This window comes from Girardinichthys multiradiatus, chromosome 18, assembly GCF_021462225.1.
Source record: "Girardinichthys multiradiatus isolate DD_20200921_A chromosome 18, DD_fGirMul_XY1, whole genome shotgun sequence".
Lineage (NCBI taxonomy): Eukaryota > Metazoa > Chordata > Actinopteri > Cyprinodontiformes > Goodeidae > Girardinichthys > Girardinichthys multiradiatus.
In genome coordinates, this window is record NC_061810.1 from 26,552,723 (window position 1) to 26,572,415 (window position 19,693).

The 19,693-nt window shown below is 41.1% G+C and overlaps 2 protein-coding genes across 10 annotated transcripts in view; both read right to left on the reverse strand.

Annotated features, from left to right (window-relative positions):
• limk1a (LIM domain kinase 1a) overlaps positions 1–6,252 on the reverse strand; it is a 64,793-nt gene extending 58,541 nt beyond the window's left edge. The window contains exons 1-2 of the mRNA XM_047392534.1: positions 5,974–6,252; positions 3,228–3,327 (exon numbers count right to left, since the gene is read on the reverse strand). Of these exons, the coding sequence (XP_047248490.1) occupies positions 3,228–3,327; positions 5,974–6,031 (158 nt within the window). The 5' untranslated portion in view covers positions 6,032–6,252. The remainder of the gene's footprint in view (positions 1–3,227; positions 3,328–5,973) is intronic.
• A 5,950-nt stretch (positions 6,253–12,202) lies between these two features.
• elna (elastin a) overlaps positions 12,203–19,693 on the reverse strand; it is an 87,109-nt gene continuing 79,618 nt past the window's right edge. For 8 of the 9 annotated variants that reach the window (XM_047391587.1, XM_047391586.1, XM_047391581.1 and 5 more), the window contains 9 exons: positions 19,188–19,232; positions 18,655–18,693; positions 18,334–18,429; positions 18,128–18,154; positions 16,395–16,442; positions 16,236–16,274; positions 14,707–14,742; positions 14,376–14,453; positions 12,203–13,518 (listed from right to left, as the gene is read on the reverse strand). In XM_047391587.1, coding sequence (XP_047247543.1) covers positions 13,472–13,518; positions 14,376–14,453; positions 14,707–14,742; positions 16,236–16,274; positions 16,395–16,442; positions 18,128–18,154; positions 18,334–18,429; positions 18,655–18,693; positions 19,188–19,232 — 455 coding nt within the window. In that variant the 3' untranslated portion in view covers positions 12,203–13,471. The remainder of the gene's footprint in view (positions 13,519–14,375; positions 14,454–14,706; positions 14,743–16,235; positions 16,275–16,394; positions 16,443–18,127; positions 18,155–18,333; positions 18,430–18,654; positions 18,694–19,187; positions 19,233–19,693) is intronic. The other variant, XM_047391582.1, reaches the window with a different exon arrangement.

The window sequence follows — 19,693 nt, forward strand, 5'->3', positions numbered from 1 at the left end:
CATAGTCATGAAAATAAAGAAAACTCTTTGAATGAGAAGGTGTGTCCACACTTTTGGTCTGTACTGTATATATTTCTGGTAAGGGTCAACAGCTAGAAGTATGGTTACTGAAACATCAGACGTTCGACATGGAAAGAAACGAGGACATTATAGCAAAAATATGCCATTTTAATAAATATAATTCAGTTATCTCCAAACAAAATGTCCAAAATCCTAAAGATTTACAACACAATCCTTAGACACACAGTGAAGATGGCTCATAGCCTCAAAACAATCGGATAAAAGTATGTTTTAGTTTTAGTTCACCTGGGCATTGTTCATGCTCTCACAAATGTTTTGTCAAAATGCACCTTGCAACATACAACAAAATGCATTGTTGTATTTTTTTTATTTAAAAAGACTATATTATTAAAATGTCATGTTCTGAGCACTGAATTGAGTTTTTTTATGTTTTTGCCATTTGCAATGCATTCAAATTATGCAATAAATATTTGTTTTCTTACTTTCAAAATGCTTGTTTATTGGTGTATGTTAACTTAATAAGAGTATCTTTTGTTAGATTAATCGAAAAAAAAAAAAAAGAAATCGCTAGATTAATCAATTACAACAATAATAAGCAGCTCCGAAATTTAAATACTGTTTTAAGTAATTTTACCTGAAAAGGAAAATGAATAGAAACTAAAACATGCATGCCACCAGAGCAGCAAGAGCTGTCTACAAACACAGAGCTCAAACCAGGCAGAAACTGTGAATACAGCCTCAGACATCCAAACTGGACCTGTTCTCACTAATGTGTGCAAGTCAAAACCCACCTAACATTCATCAGGACGATAAAGTTGTTACAAGCTTTACGCTGCTAACGATACAATTACAGGTATTTCTGCAAGCCAACTAGAAAACAAGCAGTCGACATCATGGCAGAGTATTTCCACTGTAGTAGAACCAGAACCAGAACCAGAGACAGCATCTCGAACATAAACTTAGATTGGCAGCGTTTACACACATAACCATTAACGTTTAGGAAGGGACAAAATACTAAAGAGTTCAAGAGACAAGAGTAGAGGACCTGAAAAGCTGAAACCAGGTAAGCAGAGGAAACACTTTGCTTTGTTTCATCGATAATTTCAATTTATTTGATGAATTTAATATTGATTGGTTGGTGTGTCAAGATTTGAACGTGAATGTGCAGTTTTATTCACTAAAGTGATTACATGCTTGACATAAAAAGGAGGAAAGATACACTATCGGTCAAAAGTTTTAGAATGCTTTCTCGTTTAATGGTTTTCTTTATGTTTATGACTATTTACATTGTACGTAGATTCTCACCGAGGGCCTTAAAACAGTGAATGAACACATATGTAATTATGTAGCAAATGAAAAATTGTCATGTTTTAAATATGTTATATTTTAGATTCCTTAGAGTAGCCACCCTTTGCTGTGACGGCTGAATATTAAATCTTTGGCCGTCTTTGGGAAGTTCTTTTAAGGCTCTTTGGAAAACCATTTCAGGTGACCACCTCATGAAGCTCATGGAGTGGATGCCAAGAGAGCAAAGCAGTCATCAAAACAAAGGGTGGCTATTTTAAAGAATCTAAAATAAAGAAATGTTTATGGAGTTATTGCACACTTTTTGTTTACTACCTAAATCCATGTGTGTTCATTCACAGCTTGGTTGCCTTCGGTGAGAATCTACAACTTAAATAGTCATGAAAACAAAGAGAAAGCGTATCTAAAACGTTTGACCAGTAGTGTACATGTGGAAACGTCAGCCATGAGAAATATTATGGCTAAAATGATAGACTGCTGTTACTTTATGATAAGGTGGAACCTAGAGGACTCTCTGAGGCCAAAAGGAAAACTTCTAGGTAGGCTAGCCTTCACTTGTCCAGACACCTCTGTCCCAGTAAGCTACCCATCTGGACCGAGAAGAGGAGTTGCTCACTCAGTTGAGTTTTGCCTTGTTAGGTGTTCTGTTCTTCAGCATCATAAATTGCATTTATTGTGTGTAGAGTGTGTGTAAAGTTACTGAAGACTATGTTCTCCACTCCCGTGGAGAAACGCTGCTCCCAACCTCCCAGTAAGTTCTGAACTGATTGCCATAACAACACGTCCCCTAAGTCCAAATCCGGCTCCTTTTCCACTTTTTTTCCCAGAATTAGTCCATAAAATCTTTTTCAGAGGAACCTATAATTTCCTGGTACTTCTTAGATTCTAATCAGCTAATTATTGTACCTTGGAGAATTTCTTATTCTGGTCATTAATCTATTTTCAGGAGGTAGTTTGCAGATTTGAATTATGTTCTGTTTGCTTGTTGATCAGCAGTGAGTAAAAATTGGTTGATTGATAATAAAATTGATTCTTGATTTTAGTGTTACCACCTCTTGTGTTTTTTTTTATACATTCTTTATTATAATTAAGGTATAAATGTTTGCATTAATTTCATATAAATCCTGAATTCTGAGAAATACACAGAGATCTTCCAGTTCAAATATGAGTTATATAAAGTAAACTCTATGGAAAGAAAGTTTTCACTTTTCTGATTGATTTTGAGCAGTTTTTAAACTGATTTATGAACATTATTACAATTTTATGCAGCTTAACTTCAGTATATTTGCTACTTTTGGGATTTTTATAGTTCTAAAATTAAGACCAGAAGGTTCAAAATGTTTGGTTTCTATCCAGCTACATATAATCCATGGGCAGCAAACTTAAGGAAGGGAGAACAAACAAACAAACAGAAAAGAGTGAGATTTGGACCTTGGAGACGTGTTGTTCTGGCACAATGCCTCCCTGATTAATATGCTGTCAAACCTTTATAGTAAACTGATAAATATGTTGCAGCTTTATGCACATGGACTCATTCAGCGCGGAGACTCTGTCCCCCGCTTCAGGACAGAAATTAGTAAAAACAGTGTTACAGTCACTGTTGAGCCATTAGTGCTCTGGTTCACTCTCTGAGGGTCCCTTTTCAGTCAGATAAAAAGCATCACATTTAATAGCTAAAGAGAAAACGGGTATTTCCTACGATAAATAGTAAACAGGGGTAATAAGGTCAATATCAGGCAGGGACACTGCATCCTGTCCGGAATGTGTAAATAAACACATATCCAAGACATTAGCTCCATTAACCCAAAACGTGATATAGGTTTTTTTTCAATGCCTGTGTGCGATCACAACAGATAGACCTATGTTTCTGTGCTGGCGCCAATGCGAGATCAATTCTCTACCTGAAGCAGATGGTGTGCCAGTCGGCGTTGAGGGCCTGGAGGTACTGCTCATCGTAGATCCTCTCATTGCATCCCGCACACTGGGGCAGACTCCCTCCAGCTGCAAAGACACATGGGAAACAGAATCAAACCCACACGGATGTAAGACTTTACATGAGCCTCGGCAGGTCCAACAACGTTCTGTTTGTGTCTGTGTTTGCATGAGGCCATTATCTGGCTTTCCATGCAAACTGTCTCGGTTTATGAATCAGCTGAGGCAGAAATTGAACACACAACAAACAGCTTATCTGACATATGCTCTGTGTGCTTGTGTGAACATAACCAACCTTCTGATGCCAGTCTGACTTCTGGTTAAACTGGTTAGAAGCTGGGAATGGTAGCTTTAGAACCTGGCTGTGTTGCAAGAGAACAACAGTTCTCTGATGTTTTAATTTCCCTGGGATTCAAACTTTCTATTCTAACATATTTTACATTGATCAATAAGAAATTACATAAAACCAATTATTAAAGTTGCTGTGAACCTTCAGGAATGCTTTAGGGGACATTCCCTGCAGCTTTTCTGAAAGGTTACTTCATAAACGTTGTAGAAACCCTTCAAGAAACCTTCAGAGAACCTTTAGAGGTTCTCTAAAATGTTGGATTTTGAAAATCGTTTACATCCAAAGAACCTATAGAGAACATCCCCTGACAGTTGCATAAAGGTCACACGGTGATGATTGTAAACCAGAGTTCCCTGACTGTTCATTGAAGGTTACATCGTTAAACTTGTAGAGAACCTGGACTGAACTTTACCTGCAGTGTGGTGTATGGGTTGCAAGTTGAAAGTTGTAAGAAAACGTTATGGAACATTTAGGTACCATTTCCTTGTAGTTCCCAAAATGTTGCACTGACAATGTTAAAACTAGAACCTGTAGGGAACGTCTCTTTAGTTTACGTTGTGAAAGCTGCTGTTATCCTTCCTAGAACAAACCTTCAGGAAACGCTTTATGAAAGTTCTTTAAAGGTTACTAGGGATAAACCAACATGAAAATTCAAACCGATATCGATATCCAGTGTTAATGTTGCTGCTATAACTGATCATCAATATTTACCAATATTATATATATATATGATATATAATATTGGTAACATATACATAAATGGCAACAAGATGGAAATAAATATTGGTTATAAATATCGGCTTAGTTTTATTTATCAGATCGATACTGATGTGTTAAAAAATTTGTAACATCCGTTGATACAGATGTCAATGCATCCTAAAGAATCCTGAAGGTTAAGTTGTGAAAGTTGTGGATAACCTTGACAGAACATTCTCTGTTAGTTTCCAAAAGGTTTTACTTTTAGTGTTGAGATTAAGCTTCAGAAAAAATTTCCTGAAGGTTCCAGTGGGGTTAGTTTTTGCCGGGATAAACATCAGAAACATAAAAACAGCATTTTCACCAAGCAAGTTTCATTGAGTAATTTACTCAACAGGACACAAACTAATATACTCTACTTACAAAAATTTTGCAGACAAAAGTTCCCTTATTAGTCATCACCAGTTTAACAAACCATTTTGCATCCAAGTTTTCCATTTATTTAAACAGCTTAGGTTCCTTTTATTTTCGGCAGACCAAATCAGCTAATGGGATAAAGTAGCATTAATGTGATCACTCATGTATTATTGAAGACTTAGATCCTAAGGTTGCACATCACCGTTTTCTTGAAAGATGCTTATCTGCAGAACACAAAGCAACACATGCATACATTAACTAGACCCCAGTGATAGGAGCTCACCCCACAGGGATGGTCCTAGCTGCAGATTACAGCGCATTCCTTCTCACTAATGAGAAAAATGTTCGGTCTCAGGAAGAACAACCAATTTGGATGAGTTAGATTGAGTTAAGCTGTTCACTGCAAAGGGGAAAACTGGCAGCGGCAGCAGTCAGAAGACTCTTTGAAAACATCACACCCTGAAAAGTAGAGGGAGCTTAATGTTAAAGTATCAACAAATATGTATAGTGAAGGCTATGTACTTTACACTCAGAAGTTGAATATCTAAGCGAGGCTTTCTTTATTTCTTCCCTGTATTTCTGAGTCAGGAGGGTAACTGCAAACAGAGACACACCCTCATTTTCCCACACACATGACTTTTACCGATAAAGCTCTGGTAACTCATTTCTCATAGATATGTCTTACAGAGTCACTGCAATGCAAATGTAAACATCATACAAACCCTGTATTGTGCTATTCATAGAACATGATGAGATGGTGGCACCGTCTAATTTAAGGATGCACACAAGAGGCACAATGATACCATGACACTGTTCTTTACCTGTCAAAAATCTACATCGAACCAAGATAAGATTAAGCATGATCAGCCCTAAATTTCAGTGAGACAACGTACTTTTAACCTATAATTAGGAAATAATACAAGAGTAGTTATCTCATTTACACCTAAGAATCATGTCTTTTCACGGTTTTGTGGTTCTTCTTTTTTTCTGACCATAAACAAGCATGTTGCTGGTTGCACATGCAGAGTGAGCTTGGTGCGAGTATCTTCAGTGCACACAAACATGATGGAAAACATGGCTTCAGAGGCAGCACCAACATGCCAAGATAGCCTGCCTGCAGAAATAACGTTGACACGTCCATATCAGATCAGTGGATGTCAAACATAATTACAGAACTGCGCATTTATCACCACTCCGGCTGCAGCATCCTCTGCATTTTAAACGCCCTGTCCCCCAGCAAAACAGCTCCTCACCTTCCTCCTCTCCCATGCGTTCGTCCTTCCAGGTGCAGCAAAGCAGCATTAACCTCATTCACTCTCCTCTGGTCTCCTCTGGAGAGCCTCTGATCGACAGATAACCGGTAACCGATGTCCTCTAGCGGCTTCACCGCAGCGCGGTGGTGGTGTTGACTGTGCCTCGGTCGATCCCTGCAGCTGCAGCGGCCCACGCTTCTCCCTCCTGTCCGCTGCTGTTCGCTCGTTTCTGCGGCGCTTCATTCAACAGAGCCGCCGACCAATGAAGCGCAGAGGAAAACACAGAGGCTGGCCAACCGGGAACACGCCCCAGTTAATTAATTCAGGATTTATTTCCTATTCGGAAAGAGGGGGGAGAACTGGAGCGGCATCTAATATGGCAAGTTGTTGTAACATATAATCCATTCAATCTCTTTTGGACACAAAAACAGCTGACCTAAAGGGCAGGACAGAAACGGAACAAGCCGCTTTGAGCTCATAGTTCCGCAATATGCCTAATCACTTTGTCCTTTTTACACCATAGGACTAGATCCCTTTAGATCACAGGACTTTAATGTGGACTTTAAGATCATACAGCTGTGGTAAGGTAAGAAAATGGGCGTGGTTCACAACTAGCAGCATTCACCTGAGCATTGCAACAGGTCTTTCTACTGGGCTGAGCTTAACATGCAGGCTTACTAGATCTATTCAGTGCTTTAAATACAAGCACCGTTGTTGTCCACCGTCATCAACATGTTATTACTTGCACCAGATTCATTGCTCACCAGATTCTGCTGAGTAATGAATTGCTTAGTTTAGACAGACATTGGAGGATCATGCAGTGTGTCTGCTGTGTGCATAATGTAGACTCCTGCTGCTTCTTTATTTCACAAAGTCACACTCATTCCACAATCCCGTATTACTCCTTACAGTTTATTGTGGTTGAGTGTTTGTGAATGCCTCCCGAGGCAGATCAGGGGCGTAACACTGGTGGGGTGGGGTGACTTCAACCACCCCATTTTGTGTCGGGATCTTTCAGTTGATTGCAAGGCATAAAGATGTGTGAATCAGGCAATGAAAGGATGATCTGAAACTCTCTGAAGATGATAACTAGATTTTGAAGTATTCAGGAACAAAATCCTGAAACAGAAACTAACTTTAAAGAAATAATTCAGGAACAAAGGTAGTCTTCAGATAAAATAATGCTTCATTAACTGTTTGCCGAAATTGTCTTGAAAAACTATTGCAACAGTCATAACAGAAAGACACATGCCCATTCATCTGTGAAATAAAATAGAAATCCATTAAACAGATTAGATGGAATATAAAATATGAAAATATAAAGTATTAATTCCTAATAAAGTTTTTTTTCTAGCATTTCTAGTATAGTACTATTTCTAGTATAGTACTATTTTCCTGGTACACCATATGTATGAGAAATAAATTCTTATTGTGTTTAGGAAAAACATCTGGTTAGCCGAAATGCTGTCTTGATGTTTTGAATTCTGGGCATCCGCTTTGAGAAGTCTATATGATAAAAAGGCTTGACACAGCCCATCCACAAACGCAGTAGCTACCGAATACTCATACTCGTCGTCTTCCGCTTTATCCGGTACCTGGTCGCGCTGGCAGCAGACTCAGCAGAGACGCCCAGACGTCCCTCTCCCCAGACACCTCCTCCAGCTCCTCCAGGGGTAGCCCAAGGCATTCCCAGGCTAGCCGAGGAACATAGTCCCTCCAGCGTGTCCTGGGTCGTCCCCTGGGCCTCCTCCCGGTGGGCATGCAGGAGGCATCCGGTATAGATGCCCAAGCCACCTCAACTGGCTCCTCTCGATGTGGAGGAGCAGCGGCTCTACTCCGAGCCCCTCTGGATGGCCGAGCTCCTCACCCTATCTCTAAGGGAGTGCTTGGCCACCCTACGGAGGAAGCTCATTTCAGCCGGTTGTATCCGGGATCTCGTTCTTTCGGTCATGACCCAAAGTTCATGGCCATAGGTGAGGGTAGGAACGTAGACCGACCGGTAAATTGAGAGCATCGCTTTTCGGCTCAGCTCTCTCTTCACCACAATGGACCGGCACAGTGCCCCCATTACTGCGGCAGCCGCACCAATCCGTCTGTCGATCTCCCGCTCCATTCTTCCCTCACTCGTGAACAAGACCCTGAGATACTTAAACTCCTCCACTTGAGGCAGGAACTCCCCTCCAAACTGAAGAGGACAAGCCACCCTTTTCCGGTCGAGAACCATGGCCTCGGACTTGGAGGAGCTGATCTTCATCCCAGCCGCTTCACACTTGGCTGCGAACCGCCCCAGTGCATGCTGTAGGTCTTGGCTAGAGGGGCCCAGCTGGACCACGTCATCTGCAAAAAGAGGAGACGAAATCCTTTGGTTCCCCAAACCAGACCCCCTCCGGCCCTTGGCTGCGCCTAGAAATCCTGTCCATAAAAGTTATGAACAGGACCGGTGACAAAGGGCAGCCCTGCCGGAGACCAACATGCACCGGGAACAAGTCCGACTTAGTGCCGGCAATGCGGACCAAACTCCTGCTCCGCTTGTACAGAGACCGGATGGTCCCAAGTAAAGGGCCCCCGATTCCATACTCCTGGAGCGCCCCCCACAGGGCATCACAGCCGAGGTTCAACAATCGGTCAGACTCTCCTCTCCAATACCCTGGCGTAGGCCTTACCAGGGAGGCTGAGGAGTGTGATCCCCCTGTAGTTGGAACACACCCTCCGGTCCCCCGGGACCACCACCCCAGTCTGCCAGTCCAGAGGCACGGTCCCCGACCGCCACGCAATGTTGAAGAGACGTGTCAACCATGACAGCCCTACAACATCCAGAGACTCGAGGTACTCAGGACGGATCTCATCCACCCCCGAAGCCTTGCCACCACGGAGCTTTTTAACCACCTCGGTGACTTCAGCCTGGGTGATGAAAGAGTCCAACCCCGAGTCCCCAGCCTCTGTTTCCACCACGGAATGCGTGATGGCAGGATTGAGGAGATCCTCGAAGTACTCCTTCCACCGCCCGATAATGTCCTCAGTCGAGGTCAGCAGCTCCCCACCCCCACTGTAAACAGTGTTGGCGAAGCACTGCTTCCCCCTCCTGAGGCGCCGGACGGTTTGCCAGAATTGCTTCGGGGCCAACCGGTAGTCCTTCTCCATGGCCTCACCAAACTCCTCCCAGGTCCGAGTTTTTGCCTCTGCCGCCATCCGGGCCACGGCATGCTTGGCCCCACGGTACCCGTCAGCCGCCTCAGGAGTCTCACAAGCCAACCACAGCTGATAGGACTCCTTCTTCAGCTTACTGCCGGTGTCCACCACTGGGTTCGGGGATTGCCGCTGTGACAGGCCCCGCAGACCTTACGGCGGCAGCTACGGGCGGCATCATCGACAATAGATGCGGAGAACATGGTCCACTCGGACTCTATGTCTCCAACATCCCCCGGGATCTGGTCAAAGCTCTCCCGGAGGTGAGAGTTGAATACATCCCTGGCCAAGGGGTCCGCCAGACGTTCCCAGCAGACCCTCACTATGCGCTTGTCCCTGCGAAGTCTGTCCGGCTTTCTCCTCCCCCAGCGGATCCAACTCACCACCAGGTGGTGATCAGTGGACAGCTCAGCCCCTCTCTTCACCCGAGTGTCCAAAACATGCGGCCGAAGGTCTGATGATACAACAACAAAGTCGATTATTGACCTCCTGCCTACGGTATCCTGGTGCCAAGTGCACTGATGGACACCCTTATGTTTGAACATGGTGTTCATTATGGACAATCCGTGACTACGACAGAAGTCCAATAACAAAACACCACTCGGATTCAGATCACGGAGGCCATTCCTCCCGATCACGCCTCTCCAGGTGTCACTGTCGTTTCCCACGTGGGCGTTGAAGTCCCCCAGCAGAATAATGGAGTCTCCAGGAGGGGCACTATCCAGCACCCCCGACAGGGATGTCAAGAAGGCCGGGTACTCCGTACTACCACTCGGCCCGTAGGCTGAAATGATAGTCGGAGACCTCTCCCCAACCCGAAGGCGCAGGGATGCGACCCTTTCATCCACTGGGGTAAACCCACCTTCGTCCGCCGCCCAATCCTCTTTGCACCGGTCCCTCACGGTTCCCCTTGCAGGTGGTGGGCCCACTGGGGGATGATCTCGCGTCTCTCGTTCGGGCTTGGCCCGGCCGGGTCCCGCGAGGAGCAACCCAGGCACCAGGCGCTCTCCGACGAGTCCCGACCCCAGGCCTGGCTCCAGGGTGGGACCCTCCGCCGTACCGGGCGACGTCACGTGCCTCAATTTTGTAGTCGTCATGAGGGGTTCTTGAACCGCTCTTTGTCTGACCCGTCACCTAGAGCCTGTTTGCCATGTGAGACCCTACCAGGGGCATTTAAGCCCCAGACAACATAGCCTCTAGGATCATTCGAGCACTCAAACCCCTCCACCACGTTAAGGTGGCAGTTCAAGGAGGGGTAGCTGTCAGGAGCTCTGACAGCTACCGAATAACTTCAAGTTATTCCCAAAAGCCGTTTTAATAGAGCTCAAGTTTTTGTTGAGAAATGCAATTTTTTGCATTTACAAAAAGCAACAAACTAAGCTGAAATGTTTGAAAAGTAACTACAATTTTCCACCAGTTAAGCAGACCCTTCTAGTGGTTTAGATTACAGTTTGTTTGCATTTCCTGATGTGTAAATGGTACTTTACTGCACGACCCAGAGCTTTTTTGACATTTAATTGGGACAAAGGTTACAAGTTTGTGGTCATTGTTTTTTTGTCTTCAAGAAAATTTTAAAGGAACAGTTATGTCATTATAGACAGCCAGTTTTACCACAACAGTGTCAATATTTTACAGCTACACAGAAACACTGCTGCAGATGTGAAAAACAGTGTCAGCAACTTTTGCAGGATGTGAACACTGGTTCAGTGGTTGTCCCTGGAGATACTTTGAATACGGCAGCATGACTTCATTATTTCTATCTAGAATACTGACTATAGGATTTTCACAGTGCTTTGCAGAACTATTCAATTCCCTTTAACTTCTTCCCATGCTCTCACATTACAACCACAAACTTCATTATGTTTTATTGAGATTTTACACATAGTGGTGCATATTTGTTTTTACAAAAAATATCTAAAAGGTTGGTATGCATTAGTATTCAGACTGCTTATTCAGCACTTTTTGGAATCACATATTGGTGCAAGCTGCAGTTCTTTTGAGGCATGTCTTTGCTAGCTTTGCACATCTAGAAACCAAAATGTTCGCAAATCCTCCTCCCAAAGTTGCTTAGGATCAGCCAGATTGGATTGAGAGTGTCTGTGAACATCAGTTGTTAATTCCAGCCAGGTCTTTACTCTGACTGGACCACCGTAACGCATTAATATACTTTGATCTAAAAAAAATTAAATGTAGCTCTAGTTGTATATTTGCTGGAAGGTAAAGCTCCGCCTCAAATCTTTTTCAAACCCTAATAGGTTTTCTTTGGTGTCATCTGACCAAAGTACCTTCTTGCACGTTTGTTTTGTGTGTCATACATAGCTTCTTGCAGACATTGAGCAATGCTCCTTGTAGCTTTCTTTCAACCTTAGTTTTCTTTCTGGCATTCTTCCATAAAGGCCAGATTTGTAAAGTGCACAACTAATAGTTGCTCTGTTGACAGATTTTACCAAGTAATCTGTTCCATTGTTTTTCCATTTTCAGATGATGAACTAAACATTGCTCTATGGTATGTTAGGTGTTTGAGATCTTGTTTTACAACCTAACCCTACTTTGAACGTCTCCACAGATTTCTCCCTGACCTGTCTGTTGTGTTCCTTGTTCTGTTTGAGATGTGCTGTTTCTTCATTAGCGTTCTCCAACAAACCTCTGAGACCTTCACAGAACAGCTGCATTCATACTGAGATAAATTACATACAGGTGGGCTGTTTGGGTTGATGCTAAAATTTTATTTTGGGTATTAGCCTAAAAGGGGGTCAAAGCAAATGCTTGCCACATCTTCTGAATATTTAAAGGAAAACTTGAACACCTTGTATCATTTTCCTTCTACTTCCATATAAAGTACTTTTGAAAGCCTCTGTAGTAGTCTTAGTCAGAAGCACAGTGTCTGCACCTGTTCTCAGCTATGCTGCTGAAAAGTACTCAAACATATTGGACGTTAGAAACAGAAAAATTACTTCTGAAGCAGAAAAATCTAGCATGGTTTTAATCAAGTGAGTCATACTGGTGTTTTATGAATTAAGAAAACAAACAGTAAGAAAACAGGTTCTTTAAACACACTTTATTTTGTTATCTGTTAAAGTAAAGACATACCCAGGATGTCTGGGATCGAGTCGCATGTGTCGTGGGACTCATAAAAAAAAGTGCAAAGCCACACTGTTCCTCCTTCTAAAAACAGTTTTAAATAAAGATGAAGAGCATCCCACGTCACACAAGACAGGGTCCGACCCGGCGAGGCTCAAAGACAGTTCTCATGCCGCCCCGAGTGAAGGAATTGAAGCTGGCTAACATCAAAATTTGTTAAAAATACAGTACATAGTTACACGTGGAGAGATGCGGTCATGTTGGCAACAGCACTCAGAAACCTTTGGTCAGTAAAGCCTTGATAAAAGCAGCTCAAGTAAATACGGGGATTTTATGCCTCACATAAACACACATCCTCCCCCATTAAACAAAGCCAGTAATTATAATTAGTAACAGAGGATAAATGCAAAAGGATTGTTCTTGTTTTATGCTTTCCTGATAACAATAAAGCTATGAGTCCAAACACTTATAACAGACAACAATAAATGAGACTACACACTCAACATTCAACCACACATAAAGTACATGCCAGACTAACTTCTACTTCTAACTAAATGCTTTTCCCTTCCTTTAAAGCATAAAAAATGTTTTGATTTTGTTCAGCTTTCTGTTCCTCAAAGATCAGAAAGGGCTGAGAAGACTTCACTAAGCAGCGACAAGAATCAGCAAAATCTCAGAGAGCAGATGGGTTGGCCCCTAGCAAGCTCCTGGCGCTTCACACTCAGCGTGGCTAAAAATAGTAGTGGAGGAACAGGGAGCAGAGATCGGACAGATTTAATCAGTATTTGGACAAGCTTTGACCAAATCAGAGCTCCCCAAAAGGTGATAAGCTCTGCTCAGACAGGTGAGACAAATCTCGTGGATTTGGGGATAAAACAAAGAGGTCAGACTGATCATCACAAAATGACATACACAATCTAATGTTGCAACACACAAAAGACAAATGACAAAAAGCATTTCTAACCCCTGTGGTGGAGTACAGAGAGTTAAAGCTGATTAACTGGAACACATTAATGATTAATTAAAGGCATTATCTATAACATATGTTCACAACAGAACATGTACAAAATTCTGGGTCGGTGGGTTTGGAGAAAACAGACATTGAAATCAAGTAAGCAACAACGAACATCTTTAGAGGTTGTCTAATCGGGCTTTGTTTGCATATGAAATGTACATTCTAGATCATGCAGTAGCACCATGGTTTCTTGAGGTCACTGGATCTGGAGACCATCTACTTCCTCCTCCCACAGTATTTACCCTGGCATCCTGCAGCACCACCTATAGGGAACACCACAACAGGTTTAATTATTAAGTATTGCCTGCTCAAATGATCCATCATGTTTAGATTGCAGTTCATGACACTGCGATTTAGAGAGCTTTTCACATTTGAAATAAATAAATGTCATATTGCAGTAGCATAACGGCACAATAGAAAAAACAGAAAAAAATCCAACCTTTAACTTTATTACATAAAGTCACTGGGGAAAATAAATCCCATATTAAGAAACCATGAGCATCACAATTATTGGTAACCATGCTGGTAATACTTGGTACAACCCACTTCAGCTAACAGGACACCTTGGTGGTCTCCTACAACATTTTATAATGTTGGAGTGTACAAAGAGATGGATCTCTGACCATTTTCCTTAGATTGTAGAGTCCTGCTTCTCTTTTATTGAGTCTGTAACCATTCTGTAACTTAATAAGATGAACACCCATTGCTTTGAATGCCATGTTTTTTTGTCTTTCCTATTTTCCAGAGGAACAAATAGAAACAAAGCTCTTTCTGTGTCATGTCATATTCATACCCCAAGAAAACGGAAAGGCTTGGATTACTAAAACGTTTCTAGACACACCGATCAACTTAAAAAGTCTGAATGTAAATTGCAAAAAATGCTTAAGTTACAATTATATAATACGGATTATTAGAGGGCATAATAAGTATGCCACACTATTTCCCAATGTTTATTTCTCCGCATTGAATCAATGAACTCAAATGAAAAGTTGGATTTTTCAAATTTTTTGAGAGATTTTGCTGCACCAATAAAATGCATTTTGTTTTCAAGGCTTTTTAAAACATTTTTATCAGGTGTTTTAAAAATTGTGGGGGGTTAAAAAACAGAGCAAGGTCCCACCTCTGTAGAACCCTCCACCTCCTCCTCCTCCTCCTCCTCCTAGGAAGCCCTGCAGTGCACCATACTTTGCTGCCTTGGCTGCAAAACAACAAATGCAACAAATAACATGCTTTATTATAGGGCTAGAACTATTTTCTATACTAAATTAATTGCTGTGTCACCATTTGTTTTATAAAGTTGGTGGTTAACTGTTTGCACCATTTGATCTTCAAACACTTTTCTTAGCACCAAATAATTTTTTATTTAATCTGAACTTCTATTTAAATAACAGAGCTTTCATAAGGATGTTTAATTAAATGAGCTGCAAGGTGCTGATGTTGGTCTTTGGTACCTTGTTGTGGGGTCAGTGCGGCTGGAGCATATTGACCTAAACAACATTAAAAACACAGAAAATATGAGACAATTCAGTATAACAGACGTAGTCTAAGATGAAACAAATTAGGGTCTGCCATAGATGTGCAATAAACCTCTGGAAAGGTTTAAATGGACAAAACTTAAATCTGGTTTGGGTTGTTTGGTCCAAAAAAGGCTGAGACACTTAAACAAAATTGATGTGAAGCAGATAACATTCTTTTAAGGTCTGTAATTGAAGACACAGTAACAAAATTGTCCAAAGCGATGCAACAGAAGACCAATACATTTCTTATCTTCCCCTGGATATGCTGTATATAAAATCTCATTTTAGGTAGATTTAAACATAAACATATGTTGTGAATCATCAGGTACTGTCACCTCTATGAAGTATGTGTGCTGCTTATGAAGTCCCACTGTTTTGTATAGTGTATGGGTATTGGGATGAAGTCTGCTACAACATTAGGAGTAATATACTTTATACTGAGGTGTCTTGTCATACTTCACAATCACCTTGCCCTTTGTAGAGGAAATTTAATTTTCCATACACAGTCCATGTTCCCCCAATTAGTCAAATATTTAACAGAGTTAATTAGCAAACAAGGCCATCTCAGCAACTCCTCTCTGCAAACAACATGCTGATGTGAGTTAATCACCATCAGTGCAGATAGAGGGTCTGCAGAGTGTAGCATGAGATCAATAACATAGTTATTGGGTCATTACCATGACATCTAATTTGCACTTATCTAAATTTTAAAGCAGTACAGTATATTTGTGGAATATAGCTTTGACTTCATGACACCAAATTTTGAGGGGTGTCAAAACATTTTGTGGTTCCCTGGCTAAGAATAAATGTGACCAAACATCTGAGAAGATTAACCTGAATCTTTATTTACTTAAAGTTGTGCAACGTTTTATGTTATAGAAAGGCAAAGTGCTTTAACAGAGAACTTGCTTCATAAAAAGTTGGTTGCAGCCAAAATCGTCATAAATTTCTGAAGTAATTCAGGTCTTTATTAAGAGAAGACACAAACAACCCATCCTCTGATTTGTGAATAAGATGAGCTTTATGAATTTAAAAATATCATTACTTTTAAGTAAAACTGTAGCATGACATGATATCTCTAATATCATACAGCCACCAGATTAAATACTTTTCAGGATTAATGCCAAATGATGCAGCTGAACTGGGAGATACAGCTGACTTTTCTACTCTGTGTTAACTAGTAAAATAATTACAGCACTTCCTCCATGGACTGGAGCTGCAGACCCCTGTACTAGAGAGACGTTTTCATCAAAAACACTAATTTACTTATACAATATGTTCCATGCATATTCCGTCCGCTTCACAGTTATGCACACCAGCATGTTGGTCTGTCCCACAAACTTCCAATAAAATACCTTTTGAGTTTTTTGTGGTAACATGGTATTAAAAAGGTCATTAGCAGGTCACTACATATACCATCATTAATATCTACCATATATATTTCAGCACAATAAAGATGATACCTGTTTGAACTCCTCCTGGTCCTACACCCAATGGAACACCTAATGGAAGGAAAGGACAGACTCTGAAAAAACTGTACAGCATAAAGACAATTTCACACATTTTGTGTCAGCAAGAATCAGCTTAAACATTAATGTGCAAACGGAAGGGCCGTCATGTACCTGGGTAGTACTGCTGGGGGTATCCTCCACCATAACCAGGAACCACACCTGTAGGTTGGAAAAGCAGATATTGGTAGGATTTTGCTGTGGGAGTGTGACATTAGAGTGCAACCAGAGAATGTAATAAATAAATGGCTGGGAAAAATAATGGGTTTAAATGTCAATGAATTTGATAAAGTTCTGGTTGTAAATTAAAACGGCAACAATCTGTACACAACACAGTTTGACCTCATTTTTAAAATTATTCACTGAATTTGATAAATATCTCTCCTAGCCACATTGGGCAACTTCCCAAATTTTTATTTGCACCATCTGCTGCACAGGCAAACATGCCTTTGACCTCTAAGAGAGAGATTAGGGACATATCTATTTGTGATGAGTTAGCACAGAGTGGGTTGTGTGGCCGCTGCTGCCGTGTGATTACACTCATTCATCACTGGTACGCAGAGGAACAACAGGACAAACAGCTACGCTACCATGCCTTGCGGAAGTATTCACCACTCTTTAACTTTTTCACGTTTTGTCACATTACACTCACAAACTGAAATGCATTTTATTGTGATTTTACGTGACAGAGCAACTCAAAGTAGTGCGTGATTGTGAAGTGGAGAGAGAAGGATACATGTTTTCCAAATTTATTTTACAAATAAAACCTGAAGTTTGTGGTATGCAATGGTATTAAGCCCCTTTGATACAGGTAAATAAAACCCAGCACAACCAGTTGCCTTCAGAAGTCAGTGAAAGAGTTTACCAGAATTCCAAACCTACCATGTTACGGCTGCCCACCTAAACTGACAGACCGAGCAAGAAGAGTACTATTTAGAGAAGCAGCCAAGAGGTCTATGGTAACTCTGGAGGAGCTGTAGAGATCCACAGCTTAGGTGGAAGAATCTGTCCTCTGAACAACTATAAGTCATGCACTCCACAAATCTGGCCTTCATGGCAGAGTGGTGAGAAGAAAGTCATTGTTGAAAGAAATCAATAAGAAGTTGTGTCTGTAGTTTTATACAAGCTATGTAGGAGACACACCAAATGTGAAGAAGGTGCTCAGGTCAAATGAAACATAAAAATATTTGGAAAGACAGAAAAAAGCTGAAAACTAACCTCCTACATCATCCTATGCATATCATCACCACAATGAGGCATGGTGTTTGTAGCATCATGCAGTTGCCATACTTTTGTTTTCAGTGGAGACAGGAAAGCTGTAAAGAAATGTTACCTTCCAGTCGGACAACGCCCCTAAAGATACAGCCAGAACTACAAAGAAATGGTTTAGATCAAAGCATTTTCATTTGTTATAAAGGCCTAGTCAAAGTGCAGACCTAAATCTGATGAATATGTGGTAAAACCTGAAAATCCATGCACACAGAGGCACTCTTGAAAATCTGAATGTTAATCTTTAACTGTGCACAGCTAGAATAGACACATACCAAAAGGCTTGCAGCTGTAGTTGCATTAAAATGTGGTTTGAAAGTATGAAATATGCTTTTTAGATTTTTATTTGCAAAATATTTTGAAAACCGTGAATATTCCCTCCTCTTCACATCAGCATGTTGGTCTCATGAAAACACATAAAATTCTAATAAAATACCTTAAAGTTTGTTGTTGGAACATGGCATAAAAAGGTCAAATGCAGGTCACTGTATATACCATCATCAATATCTACCATATCTATTTCAGCACATTAAAGATGATGCATAAATGCTCATAAAACAGAGTTAATAATTGTGTACCTGTTTGGACTCCTCCTGGTCCTACTCCTGATTGAAGGAAAGGACAGACTCTGAAAAAACTGTACATCACTTTTAAACCGTCCCTACGTTTAAAAAATCAACTTCAACATACTTTTATGAAATAAAGGTGACACATGAACTATAAAATGCAATGTTAAGTGTTTCTTTCTTCTTTAAACCTGTTTCTGTATGCTAATCAGTTGTACCATATTTAGCAGCTTTTGCAGCAGCAGGGTATTGTCCACCTCCTGGTACAACTCCTACTCCCCCAGGTCCCAGTCCTGTCCCAACACCACCTGCAACTCCACATTCAGACAGACATCAGCAGGTTGGAAACTTCATTTGGTAGAATTTAAATAAAATAAATGCATAGCTGTATGAAATAAAAACACATGTCTAATGAAATTTGTACTCATACACAGTTGGTTTCTGCACTGTTGGTGTATTTAGCAGTTCTTTGCAGCTCCATCTGGTTACTCAAATGGTATGAATTACTTTAAGGCAGAGATGCATAACATGATCCTCACCTGGCTGATATACACCTCCTCCTCCAAGGTTACCATAACCTGATCAAATATAACACAAGAGAACAGATGCGAGAATCTTTTTGTTACTGAAACATCTACACGTTTTCGACAATACTGCTTTTTTTTCTTCTCTGAAACAAGAGCACATGGGTCATTTAGGGTCATACAAGGATTCCTCAAGACAGATTTTAGCCGTTTTTTCTGGGCAGGGCTACAACAGAGCTTTATTCTTGATAAAAAAACAAACTGTGATGTTATCTTGAGTATTACCAACAATCTTTAGTCTCCAATAGCAAAATCTGTGGTTTCTTTGCTCCATTTACAAACTCCTAACAATGCAGAAACCCTGCAGGGATTCCTGTTTTTGGTGGAGCTGGATTCTACAGACTTTTTAGGGTAAATAACTAAACTGCTTACTTCTGGTGTTATGATTATACAAACAAAACTATCTTCCAGTATGATTTAAAGGTAGTTCCCCTTTAAATGAGGATACACGATGGTTCACTGTGACAGAGTGAGGGTTGGTGCATTACCAGGTTTGGGTGGTTTAACTCCAGCACCAGCTCCTCCTTGTCCAACTGCACAGGGACACAGAAACACAGGGGTCAGCAGAATACAGAAACAACAGTTTTATGCAGCTGGTGAGAGGGAGGCTAACAAATACAAGAATAATGCAGAAACAAATGCAAAAAGACAAGAAAAGCTGTAAATATTTTCTGCACTGAAACAACATCAAAGCACCCGTCACTTATCAGCTCGTTGGCTGATTTCCTGCACAGGAAGTGTGATGTGATGGCATTTCCTGACCAACTGTCACTCTGATCACTGTGCCGAACAATTATGTTGTGTTTGGGCACCATTGTGTATTAGTTCTTCAAGCCATTTTCCTTTTATACCGACACTGTGTTTTAACACGGCCTTTATCCATCCAAATTTTGAAGAAGCTTGAATGCTTTTTCATGTACTGTTGAAACCACATATTTACATAAAAAGACAAATAACTGGTTTCTCCTGTCAGAAAAAAAACAGGATGCTGCCA